The sequence below is a fragment of the Adelges cooleyi genome, unplaced genomic scaffold (genome assembly GCF_023614345.1).
Source record: "Adelges cooleyi isolate 19-005CV unplaced genomic scaffold, UGA_ACOO_1.1 ACOO_flye_CR_arks_rails_tigmint_CR_PRNA_41, whole genome shotgun sequence".
Lineage (NCBI taxonomy): Eukaryota > Metazoa > Arthropoda > Insecta > Hemiptera > Adelgidae > Adelges > Adelges cooleyi.
The window spans coordinates 641,506-669,457 of record NW_026096090.1 but is presented as its reverse complement, the minus strand read 5'-3'; the positions used below and the strand labels follow the sequence as shown (position 1 = coordinate 669,457).

Genomic DNA, 27,952 nt, shown 5'->3' with positions numbered 1-27,952 from the left:
GATACGAGAATGAGAAAAACCGGGTGAATTGGCTCATGTAAAGATAGACTGGCATTGCTGGACTTATCCTGGCACACACACATATCTATGCCACTAGGTATAACTCGTGCTGACTGTGTGTGTTAAAGCAGTTGAGCTCAAAATGTAAATTGTCCTTGCTTATTTAAACTTTAGCTAAATGAAGAGTTCTTTGCATCTCCTAATCACATTTTCAACTATGGATTAAAGCTTTTACTTTTTGCTATTATTTAGGCAATAAACAAAAAATTTGTGAGTGTTATGAATTTGGCTTAACTATAAGAGTAGCCTATTAACACCACTCGGATCTCACAGGGAATACAAATTGTATTATTGGCAAAAGATAATACTGCCGAGTTGGCTGTCTAAAGCTGAATCTCATCTAGAATAAAAATCTTTAAAAACAGAAGCCTTTAATATACTTAAGTTTTATACATTTTTAATTAAAAAAAAGTTATATATATATATATATGAAACAAATTCAAACATATACATTTTTATTCACATGATTACTAAAACAATACATAATTACAGTTCTTAGTTTATTCTGGTTTTATAGAAGTACTTTCAAAGGTAGTCACAGCTTTCTGAAAAAAATTATAATAATTTATAGAAATAATTGTTAATTATAATATATTATTTTTGTTAATTACTTTGAAAGTTTTTTTTACATGGCTGAACATTTTGTTCAATTCATCAATACCTTTCTTGAAGACATCTTCAACGCTATTACCGGGTCTTACTTTTAATCGCACATAAATCCTATTTTCGGATGGGTGTCTAATTGAATAAGCACAAAAATCTGTTTCTGGAAAACTTTCTAAAACGTATGTGAGCAATGAGCCAAGAGTATGTCCTTCGTCTTCAAAAACAAAAGTTCTATCCAATTCGGACGGCATTATTTTTACATCATCTTCTAACTCCTAAACAGAAACAAGACTTAAATGATACAGAAGTAACTAGTAGCAATTATAAAATCAAAGATTTTTATGATAAACAGTCATAATATTATACTCTTTTATTTAATATAATTATAATAATACATAATGTTAAAAATATAGTAAATATTAACCCGTTGTTGTTTACACCAATTAGGTGATCATTAACAGCAAAAAATAATTAAATTAAATAAAAAATTAATTAATTAACTAATTTTTATAGTTTATAGACTTGTTGTTTTGGCCAACACGCAATGAACGACGGGTTAATCTAACTATGGCTAAAATGAAATTACACTAATGTTCCATCCTTTTAACTCAGTACAGTAGAATACAAAAGACAACAGTAACTTCTTAAGTAAATAAGTCATACAAATTAAAATTACTAATAACTATTATTAAGGTAATTTTAAAGTAATTAAAACATACTTCAATAACACTAATTAATTAGTTAGTAAGTACTGTAGTAATGTGATGAAAAATAAATTACATGATAGTGGTAAAATCATTATTTTTAAAATTGTTTAATTGGTTACATTTTTTTTTTTTTATGTCAGTTGGCTACATATTGGTTTGTAGCAAATTAACTCGGTACACATGCCAAAATTGTTTTTTCAGTTTTCTCGAAAAACGAAAAAACTATGAATGGCACGTAAATTAGAGCAGTTTTATGTTGCTTATATAGCTTATACTTACAGCCATTAAGAATATGTGGAATGTAACTACAATAGAATTAATATTTTGACATCAACAGTTGAGCTTTCTTAAATCATAACTCGTAAAATAAGCTTTAAAATATAAATTATAATTTATAACGCACCAACAAAAACACATGTAGACCTGAACAAATGAAGATAATGCGTCTCCGCGAAATGCGTCTCCGAATGAGACCGGATGGTCTCATGAGCCGCAGCCCGTATTATCTTTTACCTATTATCTAATATCAACTTAAAATTTGTTCAACATTTTATTGATAAGAGTTATGCGAAGAGATTACAATAATATTATTATTACATTTTTAAGTTGGGCACCTTGGTAACAAAACACTACAGAGTTGACCCTGAACTGGTAAATACCATGGTAGCCTAATAAAGGTATATCCGCAACTCGGTATAATTATAAAATGGCCGGTGAGTGTATACTATATTGCATAGATATATATAATTATATGTATCTGTGCTATCTTATTATTAAAATGAATATCATGTTTGATAATAAAAGTGTTGCCTTACCTTGTGTCCGTGTGTATTTTTTACAGTTAAATTCAAAATACAAGGTGTTGAAACCTACAGCTGTCCAGATTCCAGAGTTCAGCCGTGAGCCGTCAGTCTCCATTCTTCAACGAACATCCGCATAACGTTAAACGTATTAATAATTTATTATCGTGATCTGTGACTAGTCTTGCAACCAGCAAAATAAATTTATACAATACAAAACTAAGAATATATTTGGTCTTTCGGGCAGTATAAATTGTAAGTTACTTTACTTCAATACAAATTAGAAACGAGTCATTAGTTTAATTCAGTTAGTCGTTAACGTTTTAAGCTTGATGAATATGAGCCGCGACCGGCTATAATTATTTTTAGGTTCGGTAAATTACAGTATATTAATAGGCCAATAACATTTTTTGCTTAAATATGATAAATTAATAATTGAATTAATTTGAATCTAACTAATTAACAGATTGTTCTTTAGTAAGAGTTAGTAGACTTGTATAATATGTCCAATTCCCATGAATCTTTACATGGCTTAGGAAAAATAATATTGTAAGTAGTTTATTATGTTATTTATTAGATAGGTAAACTTGGCAAAAATATTAGTATAGTAAACATGCAGGTAATGTTTATTAATTATTATAATAACTAAGTATTCATTTCATTTGTCGGCTTTGTGACCTTCACGTTTAATTAAGAAACGAAAAATGTTTATTGCATAGAAATGAAGAATTAAACGAGGTTTTTACATTTTCATTTATTATTAGTATTAGTTTTTGACAAAATTATATTAGAAGAAGAACTCTATGCTGGATTTTAAAGTTAAAATGTGTATTTTATTTAGCCACAATACTTCATAATTTTCACTCGAAGACCATTTTTTTTTTTTTTTTGCAGGAAAGACCAATCAATCAATTTGACAGTATGGCTCCAAAACTAGTAGTGGGTCAAAATAGACACAAACTCAGTCAACTGCATTCTGACATCTATTTGAAAAAAATGAACCATTACATGCTTCTCAATACAAGATTGCGGAAACGTATTACACAATACTCCATTCAAAATAGACAGCTGTCAGGCACTAGAAATAATTTATTACTACAAAATATGACATTAGAAAAGGAACTTAATACTCTGAAGAACTCCAATGTAGTACTTACCGCTATGTACCAAACTGTTAGTAAAAAATTGAAAGACTTGGAACAAACATTGAAAAGTTGTGTACCAGCTATTGTGACTTTGTCACAGTTTATTCCTAGTATGATGCAAAATGTTCATGAATTACTAAAATTTGATCAATTTGATCAATTTTGTAGCAATGAAAAAACAGAACAGAGTAAAATGGTTAGACCAAACCTAATATCTAAGACAAAGGTGTCAGTATTGTCTAACCATTTGAGCATGTCTCCTATTATTGAGAGTGCTACTCCCGAACAGACTCCAAAGCTACGAAAAAGATCTTCCAGCTTTAGAGGCTCGCCTCAGCAAAAACTAAGTTCGGAATCTTATGTGAGGTTAAAAGATGTTGCCCAATTGTTGAAGAATTCTAAATCTGTTCACAATGAAAGTTCACCAAAACAGTCTGTTAGTTCTTGCGAAGAATTAAGCTGGCTGTTTCAAGAAAGTCAAGAAATCAAAGAGCCTAGAAACTCCATCAATAATAATAGTACAGAAATTCCTAATAGTTCAACTCCGACGAAAAATGAATGCTTCGCAAACGATTTTAATAGCTTAAACGCGTCTGTCAGTAGTACAAGTGATAACCATACAACTAATTTTTCATATGAAAGTGATAATACTTCTAATGGTAAAATACTTACACCAGAAAGTAGCATTTTAAAAAACATTACTTGTCGTAGAAAAATAAATCGAAGGTCTAGTGAATCAAGTACCTGCTCAGAAGTAAACGATTCCATATCACTTCATAGGACAAGAAGAAATGCTACGAGTAACGTGAGTTATAAGGAACCTTTATTAAATAAAAAACTTAGAAGGGCTAAATAAGCAATAATTAAAAGTTGAAATGATTAAATAGACAAGAGAAATTTTTAACATTAAAAATGATATAATATTGTATATAAATTATATAATTTATATTTTTAAAAAAAAGTGTATTTATGTTTTGCAAGTTTAAATAGGTATTGATATCCTTAGGTTTAATTATTTAATAGATAAACTTTGTATACATTTATTTTAAATTATGAGTCTGTAAAAATTGACTATTAATCATTAATTGTAATTTGTGTTTTTTGTAAAATTATATTTGTATTTAAAAATAAAACATTGCAATAGAAATAAATATATATATGTACTACAAAAAAATAAAAATAAAACAGTTATATTTGACTACTTGTGTGCGATTAGTTGGTACTTGAGTTACAAGTTATACTTAGTTGGAGAATTGCTAAATTTGGGAGGGCAACGCTATAAAAGCAAATCCTACAAATTAGACTCATACATGTAAATAATATATGTTATGATAAATTTTTTAAAAAAATTGAACTATTATTTTTAAAGAGTTAGTAGTTGTAGAGTAACCAGTCTATTTTTGTCGTGTAGGTTAATCTCTACACAATACACACCAGCACTCCCAATTCATAAGGAACTTTACTTGTAGATAATTGAACACACACAAAAAGTTAAACATACAGAACTTTTTAATTAAATGCACGCATAGTATAATGAATACAGAACGAAAAACGAATATAACATACTCTAGAATGACACCTATCTGGCTTACTCTGATGTCCACTTCCAAGCACAAATTTAGATAATGAATTATTTGAGTTCAAGGATAATACATTAATTATTAAAATTTTGTTTGACGATTTAAAGACAAACATTTTAAAAGATATAATATAATAATAACATGTATACTGCGACCACGTTAAGATGATGACCGGGTGGCAGACGCGTTTCGGTCAGATCCCTGTCCCGCAATGCCTATACATTGTTTTAATTATGGCACGCGTGGGGTCGCGGTGTTGAAATAGGCTCCTCCTAGTTGCGCGACTGGTCATAGTCTTAACTTGGTCGCAGTATATACATCCATATAGTTGACATTTAGTCACAGAATATAGAACAGATCAAATTATTATTAACCAATTGACTACTCTGTGTTCAAATCGTTTTTTCTTTTAAGAGTGAAGTCTTATTTAAATAATAATGTGACCAGTGAGTAGTGATAATACTCAATAGCCTATGGTCGATGTCCTAAGCAACTTTTACCACGATTAATAACTTCATTCAATGCAGTTGGCATGTTTCCTTCCGTATAACTTGCTATTATTCGATGACTATCACATTTTTTTTGAAGTTTTGAGTAATAATTTAATTTTTTTTAACCGTTCGATACAACGTTTAGATTTTTTAATTGTTTTATTAATTTTTTTTTGCATAGCTTGTTGACGTATTCTGGCAGCATTTAGAGAAGCTTTTAAAGACTTTGGAGATTTTTCGTAACAGTGGTCCAATATGAGAGCTCGCTTGGCATTAGACTTGAGAGTCAAATTTATAGAGGATGCTATTTGTAATAACAATATCATAATTATTACAATGTAAAAACTAATATCAAGTTTTAATAACTCACTATTAGATTCTTGTACAGACGTTAAAGTGTTCATTTTTTCACATTTACAGATAAAAGATAGTCTTATTTCTTCTTCCTTAATATCTGCTAATTTTTTTAAATATAGCTCTCTTGAATTCTGGAGGTTTTGTCTTTTTTTATAAAATTGACAGAGAGTTTGATCACCACAGCAATCTTTAGACTACAAAAAAAAAAAAATTTAATGAATAAATTAGTAAGTAGGTATTTTATTTCTATTCGTAATATTTAAATATTATTAGCAATTTATACTTTGTACTGTTATAATTTACAAAAAAATGGTTACCCGTGAAAACAACTGAACTGGTGAGACACAATTATTGCTAATTGACATTTCAGCAGAATCTATTTCCTGAATAAAAACATTTTATTATAAAAATACTTCTTTCAATATAATTGTATATTAATATATCAATATAAAAAATTACTTTTAAGACCATTGATGAGTCATCCATATTAACAAACATAGAATCAGTGTGGATTTCTTCAATACTTTCATCAAATTTTTCTTCTTTAATACTTTCATCAAATTTTTCTTCTTTAATACTTTCATCAAATTTTTCTTCTTTAATACTTAGTTCATTATCAAATTGTCCTTCCAAATAAATAAATTCAATTTCCTTTAAGTAATAGAAAATGAGTTAGTACTTGTATAATCTTTTCTTTTAAGTTACTTTACAATACCGGTAAAAACACTGAGGGTATAGCTGATGATTTCAACTTTTTTACATTTACCCCTTCTCCGTTATACATTATATCATTTTTCAAAAAATGATTTTGACAGACACTATAAGTTTTCCCTTCCTCAATACTCAATCCTATTTTTTTAATCCATTCGCTTGAGCGAACTTTATCATGAAAAGGTATTCTAAAATAAAACGCAGCGCATTGAAATATGATCATTAAAGACTAGGTTTTAGAAAAATAAAAAATAAGTTTATTTATTATGCTATATTGTATACTTAAACATGGTGAAGCCTTTTTTCTGTTTATGACCACAAAATGGAACACAGCATTTGCGACCCATAATTATATTATAATTATTTAAAACAACACAAAGAATAAAAATAAAATTAATAATTCATCAAGACGTAAAATTCAAAAATGAAATTCACATTAATATTGTGCTAAAGTCGATATTCGATAAGTGAAATCATATTTTATGAACACTTGCATTCAAAACGAGTAAGAGCCAGTAAACATAGATCTATGAAGAAATGGAAATTGGAATTAGAATGGTTATCACTCCTTTCGGCCTTTTCACTTCAATAATCACTATGAAAACATTAAATATATTATAATAACCACGAACTAACATAACATCAATTCGGTTTATCAATATTATCATGCACAAAATCAGTTTAGTTTATCACATAGATAATTGATGTTTGTAACTTGTAATTCTTATTATAAAAGTTTGTAAAAAAACAATATGTAATAACTTGTTAAATGTAATACTAATATAACTATATTATAATAAAAAAAGTAATTTATACTTGTTATAAATGGGCAAGTGAAAAGTAGAAATTATTCATACTACTTATTGTTATTGTTTATTGCCAATTAAGTAATGATGGCGTTTGGAAATACTGGACCGCAATACGAATTATTAAATGGAAAAAAGTAAGGCGCAATAGTTGTTTAAAATAGTTAAATTTTATCTTACTCGACTAAGTAGTAAGTACAATATTTATTTTAATTATTTTCAGGAATTATATTCAGCCAATAGTACATACTTTGGTTCTAATCGGATTAGCTGTCCTTGTGGTTTTTGTTGTAACATTGATGTTTTATGTATCGTGGATGAATTTTGATGATTCCAATGACCAAAATACACCTTTGGATTTTGTAGTTTTTGGTCCGCAAAAATATTCAAGTAAGCCCATTTTTCTATTAAATCTAGCCATAAGGATATGAATTGTAATGATAATTTATACAAATAACATTTCTATATCGGTGATTAAAAAGGGCGTGGTGGACTATTTGTATTGTGGTATTATATATGGCCATGCTCGCCTAACATAGCTTTTGACTGTCAGTAATTGGCTTGTATAGGAGTTCTTTTTTATATAATCATTTAAGACTTAAATTCACATAACTACCTATAACGTTTAAATCTTAATTTATTGTTCAACAACTTGTATAATATACAGAAAACTTAAAATAAAGTTCTACTGATTGTCAAATTTTCCGGGCGAGCAATCGTCCGGTGAAAAGGAACTGCCATCCCCCTCTCCGGTGACGGACTGACGACCCGTCCCGGATAGTAAATTCATCAAGAAACCATATCATGACAGCAGCAATGGGCCTTCATGGCCCGTTAAGCTACATGATGATGAATATGTGTCTAGAAAAATTGAATATAAATAATCGTTTGTTCGATTCGAAAAATTTGCTAAGTGTAAAATTACATGATGTGTATATTACATTTGAGGAGATTAAGTAGCCGATTTGATATGCCGGGTGTAAGGTAAGCAACAGTGTTAGTTAATACTCACTTTCACCAGTGTGACATTGGAGCAGGCAGTTCTTGAGAAATAAATCCACCCTCCCCCTCTTCAACTATTGCCGGCAACCCGTCCTGGATAGTGAATTTGTTAGGAAACCGGCTTTTTCCTAGTAGGAGACAGTGATGGCCCTACAAGGGCTCGTAAAGCTATTTCCGTTCATTATACTTACTTGTGTTTTTCATTCTAGATTTTGATCCAGCTTATCAAAGAGCCAGAGCTTACGCATATGCTGCAAAATCAAGCCATCATGCTCATTGGGCCGCAAAACATTTGGTAGATCTTAATAAACGTATTGATAAAACATATCACTTAGCGTGTTATTATAGTATTCCTACTAATGATTCAAGTGACATTCTTTATCCAAATCAAATCAACGCTACTTTATGCACTCATTTGATAGTTGCTTCAGCTCAAGTGCTAAACAATAGTGTTTATTTCAAAAACCCGTTTGATATTAATGTATGGTATATGATTAAACATTCTATATTAATTAAAAAATAATTGTAATAATTAATTTTATTTTTTTAAGATATTGCAACAAGCTGTACAACTACGTGATGCGAATCCTCAGTTAAAAATCATGCTATCACTTTTAGGTTTTTCAAATGGTACTCATTCTGATGAAGGATTTTCTGGTGTTGTTACTAATACTGAAAATTTAGAAAAGTATGATTGCTAATGTAATAAAACATAATTAAAATAAATAAACAGGTATTAATTGTGTAAAATATCTTCCAGGTTTGTCCATAATGTTGTGACAGTAGTTCAGAATTATGATTTAGACGGTATCGACATCGATTGGGAATTTCCATCGTGGCCTCTATTGAATTTAGAAGAAAAATATGGGTTTGCTAAATTGCTAGAATTATTACGATATCAACTCCCAGATTCACTTTTAAGTGCCGCTGTTGCTGCTCCATTAAGTATTATTGATAATTCATATGAAATTTATGCTTTAGTCAGGTACTTACTATATAAATGATGATAGTTTAATTACTGTTAGCTTATTTTAATATTCTATCGTTTCTTTTAGTTTTTTAGATTTCATTAATGTAATGGCCTATGATTATCATTTTTATCAATGGTATTTTCCAATCACAGGACCAAACTCTCCTCTGTTTTCTTCGGCTAAAGAAACAGGTTATTTTAAAAACCTCAATGTAAATACATCAATACAATATTGGATATCTAAAGGAATGCCAAAAGAAAAGATATTGCTCGGAATGCCAACATATGGTCATTCTTTCAAGTAGGTTTTATCTAGATTAAGCTATAAACAAAACATTTTTATTTTATTTAATAATTTATGATTATGATTTGACTGTTTATAAAAAAATTATTTATGATCTGAGACTAAAGTCTATGAATAAGGCAATACAGTTATATACATATATATATAGTAAGACAATTGTTGAAATGTTTAACAGAAATCTATGCCTTTTTAACTTTAAGATACAATTTTGACATGGATATGTCTTTTAGCTGGGGGTCAATAAGGAAACGTGCATCACGCTGAACGTTACTGAGGAAAATTTGTGCGTGTGGCGTGATCAAAGGTGTGTGATGTAAGTGCACTAACATACTGGCAAACCACGGAAATTAATTTATGAGAAATGTTAAATATTGATAAATACAGCCAGTAAATCGATTAAGGACAGATATTTTAAAATACTAAAAAACGTTTTACCAGAACATATCATTAAGACTATCATCATATATCGCAAGGATCGGAAATAATCATATAATTATCAGGACATATCCATGTATTGATGTATCTGCATGAAGTGTGAATACTAACATTTTTGTATTAAGAAGTCAATTAAAAAATATATATATATGTATAATTTTTTTGTTTAAAAATAAAATAATTTTTTATACGTTATTTATTTTATTAATTAATAAGTTTCTTTTTTAATTTTGGTCAAAAATGATACTAGTCTTATTAATTTATGTACATTTTCTTTAAATAAAAAAAATTTTTTTTTTTTAGGTTAATTAATGAAGACAACCATGATATTGGCTCTCCTGCTTCAGGTTTTGGTATTGGTAAAAACGGCTTTATAACATTTCCTCAGGCTTGTAATTTTATTTCTCACCAAAAAGCTGTTACGATTTTTGATCATGAAACGCGTACACCTTATTCGTATTGTCATAAGGATTGGATATCCTATGATAACGAAAACAGTTTAGCATATAAGGCCGAGTTGGTTGCATCTTTAGGACTAGGAGGCGCCATGGTATTTTCACTGAACACTGATGATTTTCAAGGTTCAAGCCTTTGTTCGTCGACAATGTTTCCGTTAACGTCTAGGATAAAAACCGTGTTAAACGATGACTACTTATAAATAAAAATAACGATGATTTCCTGGCAGCTGTGTAATACAAAACTACACTAGTCACAAATGTGAGGAGTATGAGAAAAGTACCTTCGCTATATTAAAATTATATAATTAATAGTTTTTTTTTATTAACATCACAAATGCGGCTAGTGCGCTTCAAATGACCAATTTATTGTCAAACTATGTATTTTCATTAAGTAAATATTATTTTCCATGAGTTACTCAAATTTGTATATATCACATAACATTCATTTTCCATCAACTACTAACTAAGAACTTATATTATAAAAAAATTATATAATCATATTTGCATTTTTATGAACAATTTTCGGCTGCACCCTATACTTATTATTGTCCATATCATTAGAAAAATAAAGTGCAATTTATATTTTAATATTAATTGTCTGAACGATATACCTATTTTTATTATATTGTATGTTAATGTAATGTGCATCAATCCATTTAAGATGTAACTATGTATTAATCAACATTCCAAGACCCAAGCTATTTTAGTAAATTTTGTTATAATTGTATAAAATGTGTAATTAATTCACCAAGAATTTTTATTTTTGAAAAAAAACACATTTTTAACTAACTTTTTTGTTTATAATGTGAATATATATTTAAAAAAAAAACTTGTGTTATTGAGGTTGTAAACAATTTCTATAGAATATTACTTTGATTTTGGTTGCTATAATTAGCTTCTTATATATTAACTGTTAAATAATTTTAATTGTTTACATTTTTACACAATGATTACATGTTAATTTATTAAGATAATTGTTTATTTTTATTGGTATTGCAAATATTATAATAAACATCTTACTATATTTATATTCTCTATTATGTATATCAATTATAAACTTTCTTTGGTTTATTCTTAAGTCTAAAGACAATTAGAATGTCAAACCTAACGTTAGCCGGTAGGTATACGGAAAATAAAACATTTTTTTTATAAACTAGGTGCTAAAAAAAATGTAATAGATTTTATCGGTTAAATTAATTTTAGCGTACTAAAATTGTATAATAGTTGCAATGACCATAACTATAACCTGAATATTTGTGATAACAAAATTCCAAATGAAATTGTATTTTTATTTAAAAATATTTATAATTATTGTTAAATTAGATTTCATTGCAATTTGTTTCTATTTTGCTTCCTCCAAGAAGAATTTATGGTTTCCTGGAAATGTCTTATCACGGGATTGAAGGGGTTGCTACCACTTTTACCAAATTGCATGAATTACCATTGTCTTGTATTTATAAGGACGGCAGGTCTCAGAGTGTTTTGGCACGAGTTTCTCGGCGCCGTCGCTTCGCTCCGCTAAACTAAAAATATCCTAGGTTTGCAGGTTTAAAATTAAGTTACATGAAGAATTTTTGAAAAGTTAAAAAGACTTGATAAGAAACTGGTCATTAGGAAAAAGTGTCCAATAAGAAATTGTCTTTGGTAAAAGTGGTGTCAACCCGATTGGAGTAGGACAATGATTTGTATTCTTATAAAAATGATAAAACTTGGCATTCTATTTATTTATGCATATATTGCATAATATAGTTTTCTGTTATATTTGTTTAGTAAAATTAAAGTTTGTAATCTTACTTATTACTAAGATATTAGATATTTATATATTCTATATTTAAAGCTATATTAAGACTAAAAAATAAAAAGTTATAAAATAAAATACTGTAGTCTGTATTATTATAATATATTAAATAGATATTAATTATTATAGGTAACACGTGATTATTTTAACGCCCTACACCAGTGTTCTCTTAAATAATTGATATTTTGTTTTTTTTTTGTCTGAAAACACTTTTGTTTATGTTATATTACAATTTTTATCTTTTTTAGTATTTTCTAGGACTCAATTAACTTTTTAAACATAAATGGAAATGTACTTATACATCATTATCAAATGTATACTCACTTAGGAGTTACGTTACGTGGGTGTTAGGTAGGAGATAACTCGGAAGAAAAGAAAAAAAGGTTCAGATCCCCTCCCAAAAATGTCAGCCAATCAAAGTAGTGGTATCTACATTATGACTAAGTCTGTTTTATGCCTCATTCAGACACCGGCCATCTTTTAAGCAATACAAATAAAAGAGCAGTGTTGCTCATGAAAGAATGAATATTAGGTGTGATGTAAGGTTATGAGCTAAAGAAATAGCAGATTTGGTCACAATGTCAATATCACTACTTTAATAGGCTGACTTTTTTGGAAGGTGGTCTAGAACTTGGCCCTTTTTCACTGTTAGGTTTTTGTTGGAGATTCAGATTCAATTATTGCGTTGACCCAACTTTGCTAACTTCTCCTGTACCTACTAATTAATACTGCACAAGTGTAAATCAATATAACCAAGCTTGAACTGTGTTTTCTTTAGTTTTATTCGTTTATATCATATTTATTTATTTTATTTTTGAAATTTAACACAAACGCATAATTAAAATATAGAAAAGTTTTTTTAACACCTCAAAAAAATGTTGACTGGATAACTCGAATATTGTTTTAAAAATAATTTATTTATTAAATAAACATTTCTAAAGTCCCTATCCTACAAATATGTGATTTAAAATCTGCAAGTCTATTTAAATATATTAATATGTGTTATCGTTGGGGTATAGAAAAATCCGTCGCGTCGTATGTTTTATCATTGCAAATAAATTGTATTACAACCAATTTACATACCATGTACCTACCAAGTACAAATCTGTCATCGATTTTGTATTGTGTACTATTTTCTAAAATACCCTAAGTACAAAAATTGTAAAAAAAGATTTAATGTTGAATTTTATGCATATTAAAATTATAATAAAATTAGACTCGCATTAAAGTATTCTTTGTAGACAAAAATGATCCTATTGCATTGATATTTGTACAATATTTTTTTTCTATAACTAATGCTATCAATATAATAATTATGTATTTTTATGATGCGCCCAACTCAGCAATTGTAATGCAATTCCAAAACGTGGATTTCTTAAAAATATATTTACATAATACTGTATACATCCTCGATAAGCCACGTCAAAACCGGTTAAAACCTCTAGTTGAACAGCTAACCTAACGCTTATTGAGCTCTTGCTATAAAGTATATAGTATGTAAATGTTTTTTTACAGTATTGCAATGAGTACAGAAGGTATGTTAATATTTTTAGGCGTTTGTTAAGTATTTATCAAAAGTCTAAACCGGATTTTTTTACACGAAACCGAGTAAAATATGTATTATAAATTTACTACAAAACTACAGTACAGAACGATTTTCCTTTTTGTTGAACATCCTTATGTGAAAACATTTTAATCGCTTCACGTTGACTTAAATTGAAGGTATTTAAGTGTGATTTTTTTTTTAAATATTTTGTTTGCGTGCCGTTCGGATGTTCTTAAATTTACACCTTTCGCCCAATTAATTATACAGGTAATATCATATTAATTATTCTATTTATATATAAAGATATAACTAAATCGTATTTATTTTTCATTGATAAATATAATAATAATATGTGGGTATTTGATGTTTTTAAATTTGACAGCATAATTAAACCTACATAGATAGATCACGTTATATATTTATTTGGCAACCAATATTTGGACTTAATATAACCTATATTAACTATGTATTCGTTGCGTCCATCATAAGGTTTTCCGTAATTCAAGGAGGAAGTGAACTGTGGACCATATGTCGTCGTCGATACTGCATTCTGCAATACCTCTTTAGTCTAAAAGATTAATTTTTTAGAAGATACACAAATCTAATAATATAAAATGTGTTCATAAAATCAATTTGATAGTTGAGAAACGTTTTTGTATTCCAATTTTTATATTCTCTTTGGTTATTAGGCGTAGACCTATTAACAGCTGGTAAATAGGTCTATGATATTATGATACAAGTGATATTATGGTTTTTTTTTTAAGTTTGAAACTAATTTAGGGTTTTTTTGGGGACGTACGAGATATTGCAGTATGGCCGACGCTATATTATTATATATTATTTAATCTACAATAACAGACAAAATACCTGCTATAGCTGCTATTATAATTTAAACGTGGAATTGTGTACTTGACATACCTAAACACCTTTGACCAACGTAAAAAAAAATGAGAGAGGGCAGCGAGACCAATTATTTAATATTTTTTTAGTTATAATATGATTATGCGCGCAGCTGATAACTAACAAATAAGCGATAAACACATATATATATATAATAAACTAGATTGCTAACTAGTGATAAGAATTGAAGCCGACGGTCCGCCATTCTGGTGGGATTTATGTGTGTTATCAATGCATATAATATATATCTGAATATATTATTATATCGATAATATATATATATGTGATTGTTATAAACCTATATTATTCTCGCGTGATAAGGTTCTAATTCCCAACAGGATGGCGGAAAGTGGCTGCTTCAATCTTCTCTATTGGTGGTATATACAGTTAGCTATCTAGTTTATTATATATATCTGTGGCGATAAATAAGTGGGTAATAACTAATGGAGATATAAAGTTGAGTAATCTATATAGTTTAATGTGAGTAATAAAACTCAATGGCCGTATACCAAATTTAAACAATACTCATAACTCAAGTCGTAGTGGTCTTAAGTATATTTGTGTTATATAATAACTACCAATGTGCGAGAAATAAACATAAAAACTGAAAATTGGATTGGTTCTACTTCGTAACGAAAAACTAAAAATGAGTATGAACATTTTTAGCTTTATGTAATATTATTATGTTGTTAGACTACGCTACTACTATTGCCATGTATTATACAGAGTGATCCAAGTAGGTGATCTATACAATTCATATTTATAATCGCATTGTCCGATAGGCAAAAACACCACGAGACACAATAAAATGTTTTGAGATAATGGTAGACAAGTGGTTCTTTCTACCTATTCAAACACAGTGACGGTGAGTGTTCACGACCTGGTCAATATTATTCATTAGTGGTAAACCGTTGTGCTAGTGTTGTAAGAACCGAACGAATATTGATCCTAAATTCGAATATTTGCAACGTCATAGCAAACGAAGAGATTGACGAAAACTTAAACCCTTAATATTTTGAAATTTGTTTATCTACATATTTATAAAATTAAAAACATGTTCCCATTTGAAAAAACGAAGTCCATACTTATTTCACGTACCTACAAGCGATGAAGGTGAACATTTTTTGAGTGTTAAAAAATGTAGTAAAAACTAAAATATACAACCAAAAGTACAGGAAAAAAATAATTTTCAAAATATTAATATTTTCCGAGAAATGGAGTGTCTTACATAAAATGGATCACTCTATACATAGACATAGCCTCATTAATATTATTTTTTTGGCAATCCGATTGGTACCTCCTAATGGATGCAGCGGTCAATATTCGATTGCGTCTAAAATCGGGTTGCCAAAAAAATGTGTGGCGTGATTTTATTTTTTTTACAAATAATAATAAGTACAAATAACGATTCTTTTAAAAGAACTTAATTTCCGATCTCGAAGGAACCTTCTGAATATGAGATTTTATTTAGATTTTTGTACATTTAAATTTCGTTTCTTGTCATATAGATAGGTATTTGACGATGGCTTTGTTTTTGTCATTGAAGGTTACAAATTTATTGTGTTTATGATGTTGAACATTTATTGAAAAACTACAATTTTATATACTTACATACACTGTACATTTTTAATTATTATAAAATATTATAATGTATGGTAAACGTATAATTTGTACATGTTGATAAGTATAGTACTTGTTACTGGTAATATAGATACATGCATTCACAATATTATTTATCATATAAAATAATTAATTACGATTGTTTTGTAATTTGTATTATCGTAAACAAAGTACTCGAGCATTTATACAGTTGTTATTGTATAACACTATAACAGTAATACAAAGTACGTTTATCTGTGTTGTACAGGTGCATTATCACAGAAATAGTTAGATCAAGGGGCGTCAAGTGCGTGTGAATATATTATAATATGCTATTTTTTATAACTAAATGTTTATTCGAGAAAATATCGTAGGTTTCTAATCAATAAAATCAAATATTGATCTAAGAAATTAACAATATGTCGACTAGACGACGGATAAAAGGTGAGTGTTATCCCTATTGATAAATCGTTAATCATCGAATACTGAATAATATGATTTATAACAAGCGCCGCAAATTATGATACGTTATTTTATTTGTTGGTAAGCTATTATAATAGGTACACAGAACTGATAATGATAAACCGATAAATGGACAATGAAAATTTAAACATTGTGATCAATGCGTTTACATTGTAGGTCCGTACTCTATAGCCGTCGTTTTGGTATCTTATCATATCTTATCGTATCGTAGCAAAACCAATTCGGGTGGAATTGGAATATAATGGAATGTGGGTAGGTGTTCTGTCGATCAATATAATTTAGTATAATATCGCCATGACGACCGAGCACTACTTGCGCTTTGCCTGTTGCGTTCCTTCGTCGTATGGTATTTAATTCACCGTTTTACTAAAATAAACCGCAGCGATAATCGCTGTTGTGTTGAAATTACTTCGGACACCGATTCACATTATTTTTAGACAGTGTATTTTGTATGCAACTGTAACATTAAGCACGTTGTAGTTTGCTATCTCAACTCTCAAGTTGTTTTTGTTTTTTCACTTGGCAGTTGGCTGTATGACAAAGATAGCATAAATTGTAATGCTGTTTTGATTGCCATATAATGTAAAAATAATTATATAGGTACATTCATTTTGTTAGTATAATTTGTTATTTGTTATAGTTTCAGGGGAACCCGAAGAGTCTAGTATAGAAAAAGCAGTGGAATTAAATACTGTCGGCCGTACGAATATGGAAGGCGCTCCCAATAGATTGCTTCATAGCGCTGGTAATATTGGTCGTTACAGGTCACTCTGTCAGTTGTCTCAGGTATTGGTCTATATAACCTATATTATTATTATTATTCATTATATTGCTATTGTTAAATGAAAAACATTGAGTCACGTCAATCTGGATGAAACGGAATTTGTTTCTGAAGTGAAACATTAAATTTTTGTTTACAAAATTTGTTGAAAGCAAATTAGTCCATAACAAAATATAGTGTTCTGGCTAGCTTAAACTGTTTCATTTCATCTGGGTTAACCAAACCCATTTACAGTGCAATTTTATATGCCTTCTTATTTACAAACTATAATTAATTTATTTACAGCCTACATTTTCAACAATATGTTTTGAACATGTCGTACAGCTCACTTAGTGTTTTTTAATTTAACGAGGATATCAACATAAGAATATTTTTGTTTTAGTTATTAATCGTATAATAATGTGTGTATTTTTTAGGTTTTTGGAATTGCGATTTTAGTAATGATGTTTTATTGGCTTAATTTTTATCGTGGCGGATTTGGTTTTTCTGAAGCTAAAATAATATTCAACTTCCACCCAATGCTTATGAGCATTGGATTTATATATTTATTTGCCACTAGTAAGTGACATGAAATTAAACAAAAAATAATCGAAATGAATGCATATTAAAATTATGTTTCAACTTGCAATTGCTGTAGACAAATATTTTATAAAACTTGAAAAAAGTAATCAGCATTGCAAACAAAGGGGAATGGTGTATTTTTTTTATTTTTAGCCAACTGAAGTACCTTTTAGTTACAATTTCTGATCTATAGAACCACTATACAAAGAAATTGGCTTAATAATAAAAAAGTTGATGTGGGTTAGACACAAAAAAAAAAATACATCATTGTTTTCAACAATCGACATTGATGGTAACATAATAACTATTTTTAATATGCATATTTTATTATTAATTTTTAAACAGTAATTATAATCATAACCTTATAGGTAATTAACTGTAAGATAATAAATTGCCAAAATGGTTATAGGTATTCTGCATTTTCGGACGTTTCGTAATGAAAAGAAGAATACATTGAAATACCAGCATGCAATTATTCACGGATTTATTATTGTGCTCGTACTCTTTGGATCATGGTCCGCAATAGCATCACATCTGTACGCTAGTCCACCAATTCCAAATTTCTACAGTCTACACAGTTGGATGGGAATTCTAACAATGTTAATGTTTATTTCACAGGTTAGTAAAAATTGTATTCAATATTGTATTACGAATTAGTTTTCGTCTCTTTCAACAGACGTTTGGATACGGCTATGCATTCCTTGTTGTACTGAAATAATAAGAATATATGTGTATTTATAAGAATGTTTTTATTTTTAGTTTGTCGGCGGATTCGTCTCTTTTCTATTTCCAGGCATAGCTGGAGAATATAGAGCTGCAGTCTTGCCCTACCATGTATTTATCGGCGTATTAACTTTTGGATTAGCAATTGCAACGTCGATTCTGGGAGTTAGCGAAAAAACCATATTTGCTTTGTATGTAATATTTTTAAACATTTACGGCTTGTAAACATAAATCCAATGAGTGTTTGCACTTTGTAACAGTTACTATAGTGGCCTCTTAAACATCGAGTAGTGCATATTATACTTTGAATTAGTAAGAATTTCTGTACAACACAGATATACAATTTATTTAGTTTAAAATTGGGTAAAAAATAATTAAGATGTTATACCTCCTTTTTAATAATGAGTTGAGTATAGGTAATTTTTTTTAAAAACTTAATTTAAACGTTAAACTTTGATGTATAATTATTAGTTTAGTAATTAGGACTCTTTAATTGGTAGTTAACTTATTTCTCGTATTATCACAGCATCCTTACTGATTTAAAAAAAAATTTCATCTACGCAGAATAGCTACGCAGAATGTGTTTTACTCGGTCCATAGTATTTTCAGGGCAAAAACACCTATTATTAATTCGAAAGGTAGCAACATTTCGGAAACAATGTCATATCTGAATTTGAAAATAATTACGAAAAATAAAGTTACACTTATTTTAAAAAGTAAAAAAATGTGTTTTTAAACGTTAAATATTAGGTTTATCTAAAAATGGATATGACATTGTCTCCAAAATCTTGTCATTTTTCATTATTTGTCCAAGTATTTTTGCTCTAAAAGTCTTCATGTGACAAATAAAATGCATTCTGTGTAGGTATGTTTTAACGTTAGAAAATTGGGCGTATACGTCATCTTAAGACGGTTTGAAACATAAATAGACATAAACTAACTTTTACTGGAAGTCGAAAAATAAAGAAATGGTTAGGTAAAATGGTAATCAAGTATTATAGAAATGATGTATTTATTTATTTTTGTTATTTTTTAGGGATAGAAAATATAAGGACTTGCCTACTGAAGCACTGCTTTCAAACAGTCTTGGAATTCTAATTGCAATTTACGGCGGGTTAGTAGTATACTTGGTAACCAAACCAGATTACAAACGTGTTCCGAAACCAGAAAATGGAGTTCTACTTACTGGTTCATTAGAATAGATTTAATAATTTAATTGTAATTTTGTATTATTTTGTTATTTTTTTTTAAAAAAATTATTTATTTGCATTTTTATTATTATTTTAAGCTTTAATATTAATTTTGTTTTGTTATATTTCATAATTTACCATTTGTTATAAGACACTTATATTATTATTATTAAATTTATTGTCCAGTAAAAATGTGGCATTTATCAGTAATAAATTATAAAATTTCATTATCGATTGTAATTTTATTATATTTTAGTTTTTTAACTAAAATAGTGCCAACTAGGAAAAACTATTGATATGTCATTAAAATTAAAACTTGATGCTCCGCTTTACAAACATTCATTTTTTTTTTAATAATAAAACAATAATGAATCTATGTGTTAGGGTAAAGTTAGTTGAATGTTAGTTTTAAAACACAACAGTTGTTTAAACTAAAATTTAATTTAATTAAGTTAATTTCTGCTAAAAAAAAAATTGTTGAAAAATAAAAAATGATTATATATTAACTTAAAAAATTTGAAAAAGGTGGGACATGCAAGAACATTTAATTTTGTTTAAGTTTATCAAATGGGAGTTTTTTCTTTTTTCTTTGGAAAAACTACAGAGTTATACATTAAATTATTCAAAGTGCAATGTTTCAAGTATGGATTTATTTGATATAAAATAATTTAAAAATAACAAATAAAATAAAAATAGATACAAGCATAAAAAATAATATACATAAAAAAAACTAACAAATATACATTAGTGAGATCTTATTGATTATAAAGAGAAATAAAAGTATAGTGTTCTAACTTCTAATATGCATTTATCTTGTACCTATAAGGCGTATGCATTTAACTAATATCTAATATGAACAATTATATTAAAATTTTATTTGTAGCGGTTGGAGGTTTCCTAAAATCAAATGTTTATTTTTAAGTTCTGCTCTCATCATATTTTATTAGCTATTGATGAATTTCATATAATTTTTATTGAGTGTAAAATATAGATAATAAAGAAAAAACTTTTACATTCAAACAGTATTGTTTTTATATAATCGACCACGCCAAAGAATAATTTAAAGATCGCCTAGTTGTGTAGATTTCTGAACAAAAGTTATAATGGTGTAATTTTAAAAAAAATGATTAACTATAACAAACTATCCCCGTTTGGAGATTTCGATGAATTTTCTACTCTGTAGGCTACATTTACGATTCTATAATTTATTAGCTAAGTGGCTAAACTTTTTGAAACATTTATAAACCATTTATGCCGTGTTCCTTTTTAAACATTCTGTATATTTTATAATATAGGTACATATTATTAGTTCTGTTTTTTTTTTATCCGTGTCCCGACGAGTTTTACATTAATCGGCTGTATGTTTGTATCGCTTATTATTGTCGTTTTATTTACAGCATCGAAGTGATGCCGTTATTATAATTTTTATTTAATAATGTAGTCTAAACCGGAGGTATTAACGAATAAGGGACGTACGGGATATCGTTCTGTGGTAACGAGTTGTAGGCAGACGACTGTACCGTGTCGCCGGACGGCGGCGTGGATTGAAGTAGCTCGGACATGAAGCTTATGTACGTGATGGCTAACCGGAGGGTCTCGATCCGGGACAGGCGTTTCTCGTACGCGAACGTGGGCACTTTGCGCCTGAGCTTGTCAAACGCCTCGTTTAGGTTGTACATGCGCCTACGCTCGCGGATGTTGGCCGCTCGCCGCTGCGCCAGCGTGGCCACCCGACGTCGAATTTTTTTTGAAGACGCCATCGACGATTTCTGCAGACTGTTTCTAAACGAACAATAAATTGTACATTATTCTATTAATCGTTTGCAATGTTATAATGTATTTCAATTGAAGTACAATTGTTTTATTTTTCTTAAAACATTATTATTTTATATAGACAGACGTAGGCAAATAGTGTCAGAGTGTCAATGAATCCAAGTAGGTATTAGTAAGAAGCAAATAGTAATCTATTGGATAGATCGATTTTTCAACTATAATACCTACATAATATTTCAATTGTAAACGTAATTTATAATGATATCAGAATGTATCAAGAAGTAAACATATATATAATATATATTCAGCATTATTATTTATGAATGCATCAAGATTTTGTATCTTTTTATCGATACAATTGATCAATGCCCACCTCTGCGATTATAGGATAGATCAATTTTTAGACTTAAAAGTATTAAAGTATACTTTTGTACTATTTGAACTCATCTCCCCCTCTCTAGTTACAATGCTAAAACAAATCCGACAAAACCCAGCATAAATTTGTAAATGTCAAATGCCTGATACATACTTAAATGTTTACATAGGTATTCCCCGTTACTAAAATTAAAAAAAAATCTACGATATGTCATAAAAATTTAAGATTTAGAGAAGGTAACCGGGTATTTAGTAACGAAACGACTAAAATAAATATATTTAGAGGTAGAAACCTACCCCTAAAACTACCAAAATCGTATGTAATCTAAAACACAGAAGAAGTCTACATTAACGACGACACGTTTTTTTAAAATGTATTATTAAATATTATTTCTGTATGTTGGTAATAAATTTACAAAAATTCATAATAAATCGTTAATAAACAGGTAAACAAAATTATACCTGATTTGGTTTGTACCTTGAACAAAACTTAGGTTTTGCTACTTTTTTTTTTAACATTTATTTTCTTTGGACTGATTTACTCGAGTAGCACCTCTGTAAATCGTTTGTAATTGGTACTTTAGTTGGTCAAAAGTTGAAAAAGCCAATATTTCTTCATCCCCCCCCCCAATCGAGAAAAAATTGGCTGGTGTTTTAACCATCAATTTTGATTTTTTATAAGTTGGCGAAAAAACTGTCGGATTCAGTTAAAATTTGTATAGTATATTTTTAAGCATGCCCCTATTCACAAATCGCCTCTTATATCAATTTCAATAAACCGAGGGGTTGACGATAATAGTAAGTTATGAAAACAGGTATAAATTGTTCAATACTTACTTGTTGTATATTTTAAATTTTGGTTTTCAATGATATTATTGTAAAAATAAAAATAAGAACTTTAATAATTGTTTTTTTTAAATAGAAATTATGAATTAACCAAATATAATTTTAAAATCGTGCCACTATAGTTAATTTGTTAATGTAACAAAGAATTCAAATGTTTTTTTTTTAAACTAATAGAAATATTTTTAGCAACGTACTGTTCGAAGTAGCAATATATGTTTTTATACAAAAATAGGACTAGTACGCGTTAAAAAAGTAGAAAAAAAAATGTACAAAAATAAATTCCTATTTCTAATATTATATAATATGTATAATATTATCCCAAGAAATATTATATTTACAACTTTTAGCTCAAGAGGATTGAAAGCGGGCGGTTTTTAAGGAGTTCCATATAGGCAATATTTAAGAAAAAATGGATTTTAATTAATTTCGACCATGTGAATTTATTTACAGATTAATTTGTATAATTTTCAAGATATTATGTTGAACTTTTAAAATTTTTTCAATGAGTAAAATTTCTAAAATACTACCTTTTTGGTGGTATTTTAGATTTAAATGACTGACAAAATTACGCTCATTTAAGTTAGTCCGTTCTGTTCTCAATTCAGTAAATAAAGTTTTTTGCCTCATTTACTAGGTTACGTAGGAAATTGATTTTTATTTAAAAATAATCAGTTTATTTAATTAAATAAATTCAATTTGAAAAATGTTTAATACTAAAAACTATTTTTTTTTACATAAAAAAAGCAAAAAACCAAAAATCTGTTTCCTACATTATCTTGTAAAGTAGCCAAAGAACTCGTATCTCTTTAAAAATTTTAAGTCGGACCATCCATAATAGTTGAAATTTTGACAGGATTTTTGGTGTAAAATGTCAAAAAAAACAGACCTCTTTCAATCCCTTAATGTTAATTTTTAGTTAAAAATTGCCTATACGTTGCGCCTTAAAAAATGTTAGAGTAGAGGCCCAGCGAAAATATTTTTTTCTATTTAGAAGCAAAACAAGTGGAATTAGGCACTTCTAGGTATAGTTAATTGGCCAATTGTTATTATAAACAACTATAATACTACAGAAACTGTAAATAATAACATTTTATTATAACTGTATGAATTATTTACATGCTCGAAGAGCAACTATATAATATATTGTGAAGGGTTTACCTCCAGGGTGTGCGTGGAACTATTTATTAGAAAGTTAATTAATATAGTAGGTAGGTATTGAGAATATGTTGATAGTTGAATGTTCTATTAGAATATTACAGTCTTCAATTATGACTTTTATTCAAAAAAATCAAGCCTTGACTTTCTAATAGTGAATCATAGTTTAGTTGCACAGAATTTCGTTGCACGATTCACAGAAGGGACACAAGTCTATCGAGACATATTTTGAGAAAATAAAATAATAACTTTGGTAGGTCGCATGAAATACAAAAACGAGATGTCGCTTTCTAAACAAACGCAGCACTATGTAATGTTTATTCTTGTGTCGGACATTCAAAACTATCTCCCAAAACCTATAAGACTAAATAATAAAGATGCTCAAAAATGGAATTACACCCTTTCTTGTATGATATAATTTACGTATCATACAAGTTTATTAGTACATTTACATATTAGTTTTACAGACAATTTCAAATAGAAAATAGTTTTTTAGCTTTTATGGTCATATATCATTATAGCTATCAATGCAAACTTCCCAATACATAATAGAATTCCTAATTACACTTTTCCGGCCTATCTGAACTTTTAATTATAACCGCTTACATTTGTTCATGGATTCCGGTAACATAGCGAAGGCATATGAAGTAATTTGTGTATTTATAATTTATATTAAGAAATATATGACAATTTTAAGTTCACTATTTTTTTTTTTTTTTAATTTAGCGCCTATCTCAAATGAGATTGTGACCGCAGATTTAAAAAATTAAAGCAACCAGAGGTGGATAGGCTTTTGGTTTTGTTGCAGGGAAAATATACAAAAAGGAGCTAAAGCTACTTAAAAGTACACGAGACCAACTCATGGGAAGTCTGGCTAAGCACGTTAATTTTTATAATCACACAATATGAGGTGTTCCTGTTTATTATTTGTATTATGTACATTTAAAACATTTTTTAAAACTTCAATTGAAACCATAACAAATCCGATTTTTTTTCGAACTTAAGAAAATGTAATCAATAATAAAATGAATATGAAATTTGTCAAAACGTAAACCTATATTTAATAACAATAACAATGAATAATAATAATTCATTGATTATTGTGTGTGTATTTGTAGCTATTGTAATTTTTAGATTTGTCTTTATCTTTATACATTTTTTGAAACTGGGGAAATGTTTTTAATTATTACTTATTAGTGGGTAAGTAATACAATTGGTTGAGCTCTTGTGTATATTTTCACGTGTTAAGTAGCAAACACTGTAGTCTATAAAGTCTAAAGATACTCGTATATAGGAGAGTATACATGCAAAAAAAGGACTGCCCGGGTTTTCCCGGTATCCCGGTGAGCCTATCCACCTATGAAAACAACCCTATCGCTTTATTACGGCTTATTTAATTAAATGTAAGTAAAAGAACGCATTGCATTGTCAAATTTACCTTTGAACCGGATTTTGTGTTAAACTCGACTGTTGCGGATGGTTGGGCGCGATAGGCCACATTTGAGAAACCGTCGACGAGTGTTGGTGAATATGATGATGGTGTAAATGGTGATGATGATGATACAGATGATTGTCTGGCCAACAATCGTCGTAGCTCTGGCTGTCCTGTTATCAAACGTATTTAAAATACATTACTTTGTAAATGTTTACAAGTTGTGTTATACATTTGGATAAAACAAAAATTTAATTACAGATAAAAAATATTATAATATAGATTTATATATATATATATATATATATTTATATTACTAACGTTATTAGCTAAACTTGCGTCCCAGGCGGTGCCGTGGGCCGCAGGCACGAATCCGTTGCTCATCGTTCCAAAAAACAAAACTCTACTAAAGTCAAAAGCAAGTATGTAGTTAGTTTAGTACCGAGATTTTCCGGGGACGATTTTTTCCCCTATAGTCATAGTTTCGGATTGGCTCATGCGTTTGGCCAATGGCGAGCGTCGCAGGTGTTTCACAGTTTCACCGCCCTGCCTTCTTTGCAGGGGCTGGACGTTTTATATTACCTACGCAAAGTGCACAACTAATTCAAGTGCGTTATTGTTTCCGTCGAAATTCATATTTGAAAATATTATTATACAACCCCGAAGACGCAAGTCCTATAGAAACAGCAAATATTGTATATTAATTATTACCTATCCCACTACCAACAATAATTTATTATCTGTATACCTATTATCCTCGGAAATTTGTTTCCATTTTAGTGTTTACACATACATCGTTCAAGTCAATTTCGCAAATAGAATAATTGTGTTATCTATATATCACTACATAGCTAATTTTCTAGTTGAAGTGATGACAAATAGAACGATAATCCCTAGTAATTTGTAAAAATAAACTACATATGAGTAAAATAAAAAATTGTAAAACAAGTAGAAAAAAACCATTAGGAGGTATCATTGACAAATAAAATGTAGGTATGAACAAAAACTCTTTGTATGTATTACCAAAACTATGGTAATATTATAAGTATATATTAATAAAAAAAAACATTTCCAATGACCAATTAAAAAGTGACAGAAATATTGCAATTTTTTTAAATAAAATATTTTTATGTTAAATAAAATATTTTTTTCAATTATTAACTGTATATATGGGGTCATGATATATAGGGTCAATAGTGGGCTAATGCCTTACTGCCTATAATATATTAAATAAAATACACGCATCGTTGGTTCTAATATGACTAAGACATTATTAAAAATTGAACATAAATAATAACGTTCCACCAATAAATGTCCTAAAAACAAATTACTATTTTTTTCTAAAAAAAATAAGCATTGTATGGCGGCTAAAAATACATTTTTTTAAAATTAAAATAAAGACAATATTTACAATCTGTATACAAAATAATACAATAGGTAAATGAGATGAATATAGAAACTAGACAAAAAGACGTGTAGGAAGGGAGCGTCCATTAACACTACTTTTTTTTTTAAAATAAATAATTATATCTGTTCCTTATTGAATCTAAAATAATTAATACTAAGATCTAATACAACAGAGTACATAATTTTTGGTATGTATAGTTGTTAGTTGTTAAATATCTATAAAACATGATCAATAGTCATAACAGCTCATGCCTCATAACAGAATGATGGACAATGTAAGGGAATAATGTATAATAAATTGCCTACACTGAACTTATTTAGGAGATTTAAGTTAAATATTTTTTTATTGGAATAAAATCATTTAATTTAGCGAAAAAAATGTTTTACACCAAGAACATGATTTTTGGCCTACTTTTATTTTAAATATGACTCAGAGAAAATGTGTTTTATTAGAGTAAATATTTAAAAATACTGTTTTTGTTTATGCCAAAACAACTGAATAGTTTATTCAGTGTAATATATAAAATTATCGTTGTTGAAGTACGAAAGATAGATTGGTGTTTAAAAAGCTTAAACACTTTGAAAGTTATAATATTTTATAAAATAATTTTTTGTTGACAATAACTAGGGTAAGAATAGTTTGATTTGATCAATCTCTTATCATTGATAATTTAGTATTAACACATTCAACTCAATATAAGAAAGTATATGTTTAATCCACTCTAGTAATAGATTGTTTTTTATAATTACATATTTATAATTATACTTACAGTTAAAGAGAATAGATAAACCTACAGATAAATATAAATTGTGATTATCGTTTTATGACGCCGCATTAAAAATTGCGTTTGACCATTTGTACAAATATTCATAGTTGTAATACAGTTTGAATACTTTTTTTTGGACTAAAAATTAAAATAAATGTTTCAGCACTAGGTATTATATTGAAAC

The 27,952-nt window shown here is 28.5% G+C and overlaps 6 protein-coding genes across 12 annotated transcripts; 3 read left to right on the top strand and 3 right to left on the bottom strand.

Moving 5' to 3' along the window:
* Positions 1-498: 498 nt before the first annotated feature.
* LOC126841924 (probable DNA-directed RNA polymerases I and III subunit RPAC2) lies at positions 499-1,877 on the bottom strand. Of its 2 annotated transcripts, none has more exons than XM_050578733.1 (3): positions 1,777-1,877; positions 672-941; positions 499-605 (listed from the first exon to the last, which is right to left on the bottom strand). In XM_050578733.1, exons 1-3 carry the CDS (start codon positions 1,858-1,860, stop codon positions 561-563), a joined length of 399 nt encoding a protein of 132 aa, XP_050434690.1. In that variant the 5' UTR covers positions 1,861-1,877; the 3' UTR covers positions 499-560. The 2 variants fall into 2 exon arrangements, with proteins under 2 accessions (XP_050434690.1, XP_050434691.1); XM_050578734.1 differs by having other exon boundaries at positions 1,653-1,847.
* Positions 1,878-2,189: 312 nt separating this feature from the next.
* LOC126841919 (uncharacterized) lies at positions 2,190-4,516 on the top strand. The gene is made up of 2 exons (XM_050578719.1): positions 2,190-2,428; positions 3,068-4,516. Exon 2 carries the CDS (start codon positions 3,095-3,097, stop codon positions 4,172-4,174), a length of 1,080 nt encoding a protein of 359 aa, XP_050434676.1. The 5' UTR covers positions 2,190-2,428; positions 3,068-3,094; the 3' UTR covers positions 4,175-4,516.
* Positions 4,517-4,809: 293 nt separating this feature from the next.
* On the bottom strand, positions 4,810-7,111 carry LOC126841921 (uncharacterized). The gene is made up of 6 exons (XM_050578723.1): positions 6,740-7,111; positions 6,462-6,645; positions 6,206-6,397; positions 6,064-6,129; positions 5,760-5,940; positions 4,810-5,693 (listed from the first exon to the last, which is right to left on the bottom strand). Exons 1-6 carry the CDS (start codon positions 6,802-6,804, stop codon positions 5,470-5,472), a joined length of 912 nt encoding a protein of 303 aa, XP_050434680.1. The 5' UTR covers positions 6,805-7,111; the 3' UTR covers positions 4,810-5,469.
* A 48-nt stretch (positions 7,112-7,159) lies between these two features.
* LOC126841917 (chitinase-3-like protein 2) lies at positions 7,160-11,188 on the top strand. Its single transcript, XM_050578716.1, has 7 exons — positions 7,160-7,400; positions 7,487-7,653; positions 8,475-8,746; positions 8,817-8,953; positions 9,026-9,250; positions 9,321-9,536; positions 10,278-11,188. The coding sequence occupies exons 1-7, from the start codon at positions 7,348-7,350 to the stop codon at positions 10,630-10,632; spliced, it is 1,425 nt and encodes a 474-aa protein (XP_050434673.1). The 5' UTR covers positions 7,160-7,347; the 3' UTR covers positions 10,633-11,188.
* Positions 11,189-13,811: 2,623 nt separating this feature from the next.
* LOC126841922 (transmembrane ascorbate-dependent reductase CYB561-like) lies at positions 13,812-20,243 on the top strand. Of its 6 annotated transcripts, XM_050578724.1 has the most exons (7): positions 15,104-15,326; positions 16,544-16,719; positions 17,399-17,544; positions 17,956-18,097; positions 18,510-18,718; positions 18,860-19,014; positions 19,860-20,243. In XM_050578724.1, exons 2-7 carry the CDS (start codon positions 16,695-16,697, stop codon positions 20,023-20,025), a joined length of 843 nt encoding a protein of 280 aa, XP_050434681.1. In that variant the 5' UTR covers positions 15,104-15,326; positions 16,544-16,694; the 3' UTR covers positions 20,026-20,243. The 6 variants fall into 6 exon arrangements, with proteins under 6 accessions (XP_050434686.1, XP_050434681.1, XP_050434683.1 ...); XM_050578729.1 differs by lacking the exons at positions 15,104-15,326; positions 16,544-16,719 and adding an exon at positions 13,812-14,043; XM_050578726.1 differs by lacking the exon at positions 16,544-16,719 and having other exon boundaries at positions 15,107-15,326.
* A 1,024-nt stretch (positions 20,244-21,267) lies between these two features.
* LOC126841892 (protein Fer3-like) lies at positions 21,268-26,015 on the bottom strand. The gene is made up of 3 exons (XM_050578657.1): positions 25,916-26,015; positions 25,601-25,767; positions 21,268-21,795 (listed from the first exon to the last, which is right to left on the bottom strand). Exons 1-3 carry the CDS (start codon positions 25,976-25,978, stop codon positions 21,456-21,458), a joined length of 570 nt encoding a protein of 189 aa, XP_050434614.1. The 5' UTR covers positions 25,979-26,015; the 3' UTR covers positions 21,268-21,455.
* Positions 26,016-27,952: the final 1,937 nt, after the last annotated feature.

Excerpts from the sequence above, each read along its gene's own strand:
- LOC126841892 (XM_050578657.1), bottom strand. The coding sequence starts at position 25,978 with ATGAGCAACGGATTCGTGCCTGCGGCCCACGGCACCGCCTGGGACGCA. Across the intron at positions 25,768-25,915 it reads ACGCAAGTTTAGCTAATAAC|GACAGCCAGAGCTACGACGA; the intron begins GTTAGTAATATA and ends GTTTGATAACAG. Across the intron at positions 21,796-25,600 it reads ACACAAAATCCGGTTCAAAG|AAACAGTCTGCAGAAATCGT; the intron begins GTAAATTTGACA and ends TTGTTCGTTTAG.
- LOC126841924 (XM_050578733.1), bottom strand. The coding sequence starts at position 1,860 with ATGAGACCATCCGGTCTCATTCGGAGACGCATTTCGCGGAGACGCATT. Across the intron at positions 942-1,776 it reads GTCTACATGTGTTTTTGTTG|GAGTTAGAAGATGATGTAAA; the intron begins GTGCGTTATAAA and ends GTTTCTGTTTAG. Across the intron at positions 606-671 it reads ATGTAAAAAAAACTTTCAAA|AAAGCTGTGACTACCTTTGA; the intron begins GTAATTAACAAA and ends AATTTTTTTCAG.
- LOC126841917 (XM_050578716.1), top strand. The coding sequence starts at position 7,348 with ATGATGGCGTTTGGAAATACTGGACCGCAATACGAATTATTAAATGGA. Across the intron at positions 7,401-7,486 it reads GAATTATTAAATGGAAAAAA|GAATTATATTCAGCCAATAG; the intron begins GTAAGGCGCAAT and ends AATTATTTTCAG. Across the intron at positions 7,654-8,474 it reads TGGTCCGCAAAAATATTCAA|ATTTTGATCCAGCTTATCAA; the intron begins GTAAGCCCATTT and ends TTTTCATTCTAG.
- LOC126841919 (XM_050578719.1), top strand. The coding sequence starts at position 3,095 with ATGGCTCCAAAACTAGTAGTGGGTCAAAATAGACACAAACTCAGTCAA.
- LOC126841922 (XM_050578724.1), top strand. The coding sequence starts at position 16,695 with ATGTCGACTAGACGACGGATAAAAG. Across the intron at positions 16,720-17,398 it reads GACTAGACGACGGATAAAAG|TTTCAGGGGAACCCGAAGAG; the intron begins GTGAGTGTTATC and ends TATTTGTTATAG. Across the intron at positions 17,545-17,955 it reads CACTCTGTCAGTTGTCTCAG|GTTTTTGGAATTGCGATTTT; the intron begins GTATTGGTCTAT and ends TGTATTTTTTAG.
- LOC126841921 (XM_050578723.1), bottom strand. The coding sequence starts at position 6,804 with ATGGGTCGCAAATGCTGTGTTCCATTTTGTGGTCATAAACAGAAAAAA. Across the intron at positions 6,130-6,205 it reads ACTCATCAATGGTCTTAAAA|GAAATAGATTCTGCTGAAAT; the intron begins GTAATTTTTTAT and ends GTTTTTATTCAG. Across the intron at positions 5,694-5,759 it reads GTCTGTACAAGAATCTAATA|CATCCTCTATAAATTTGACT; the intron begins GTGAGTTATTAA and ends TATTACAAATAG.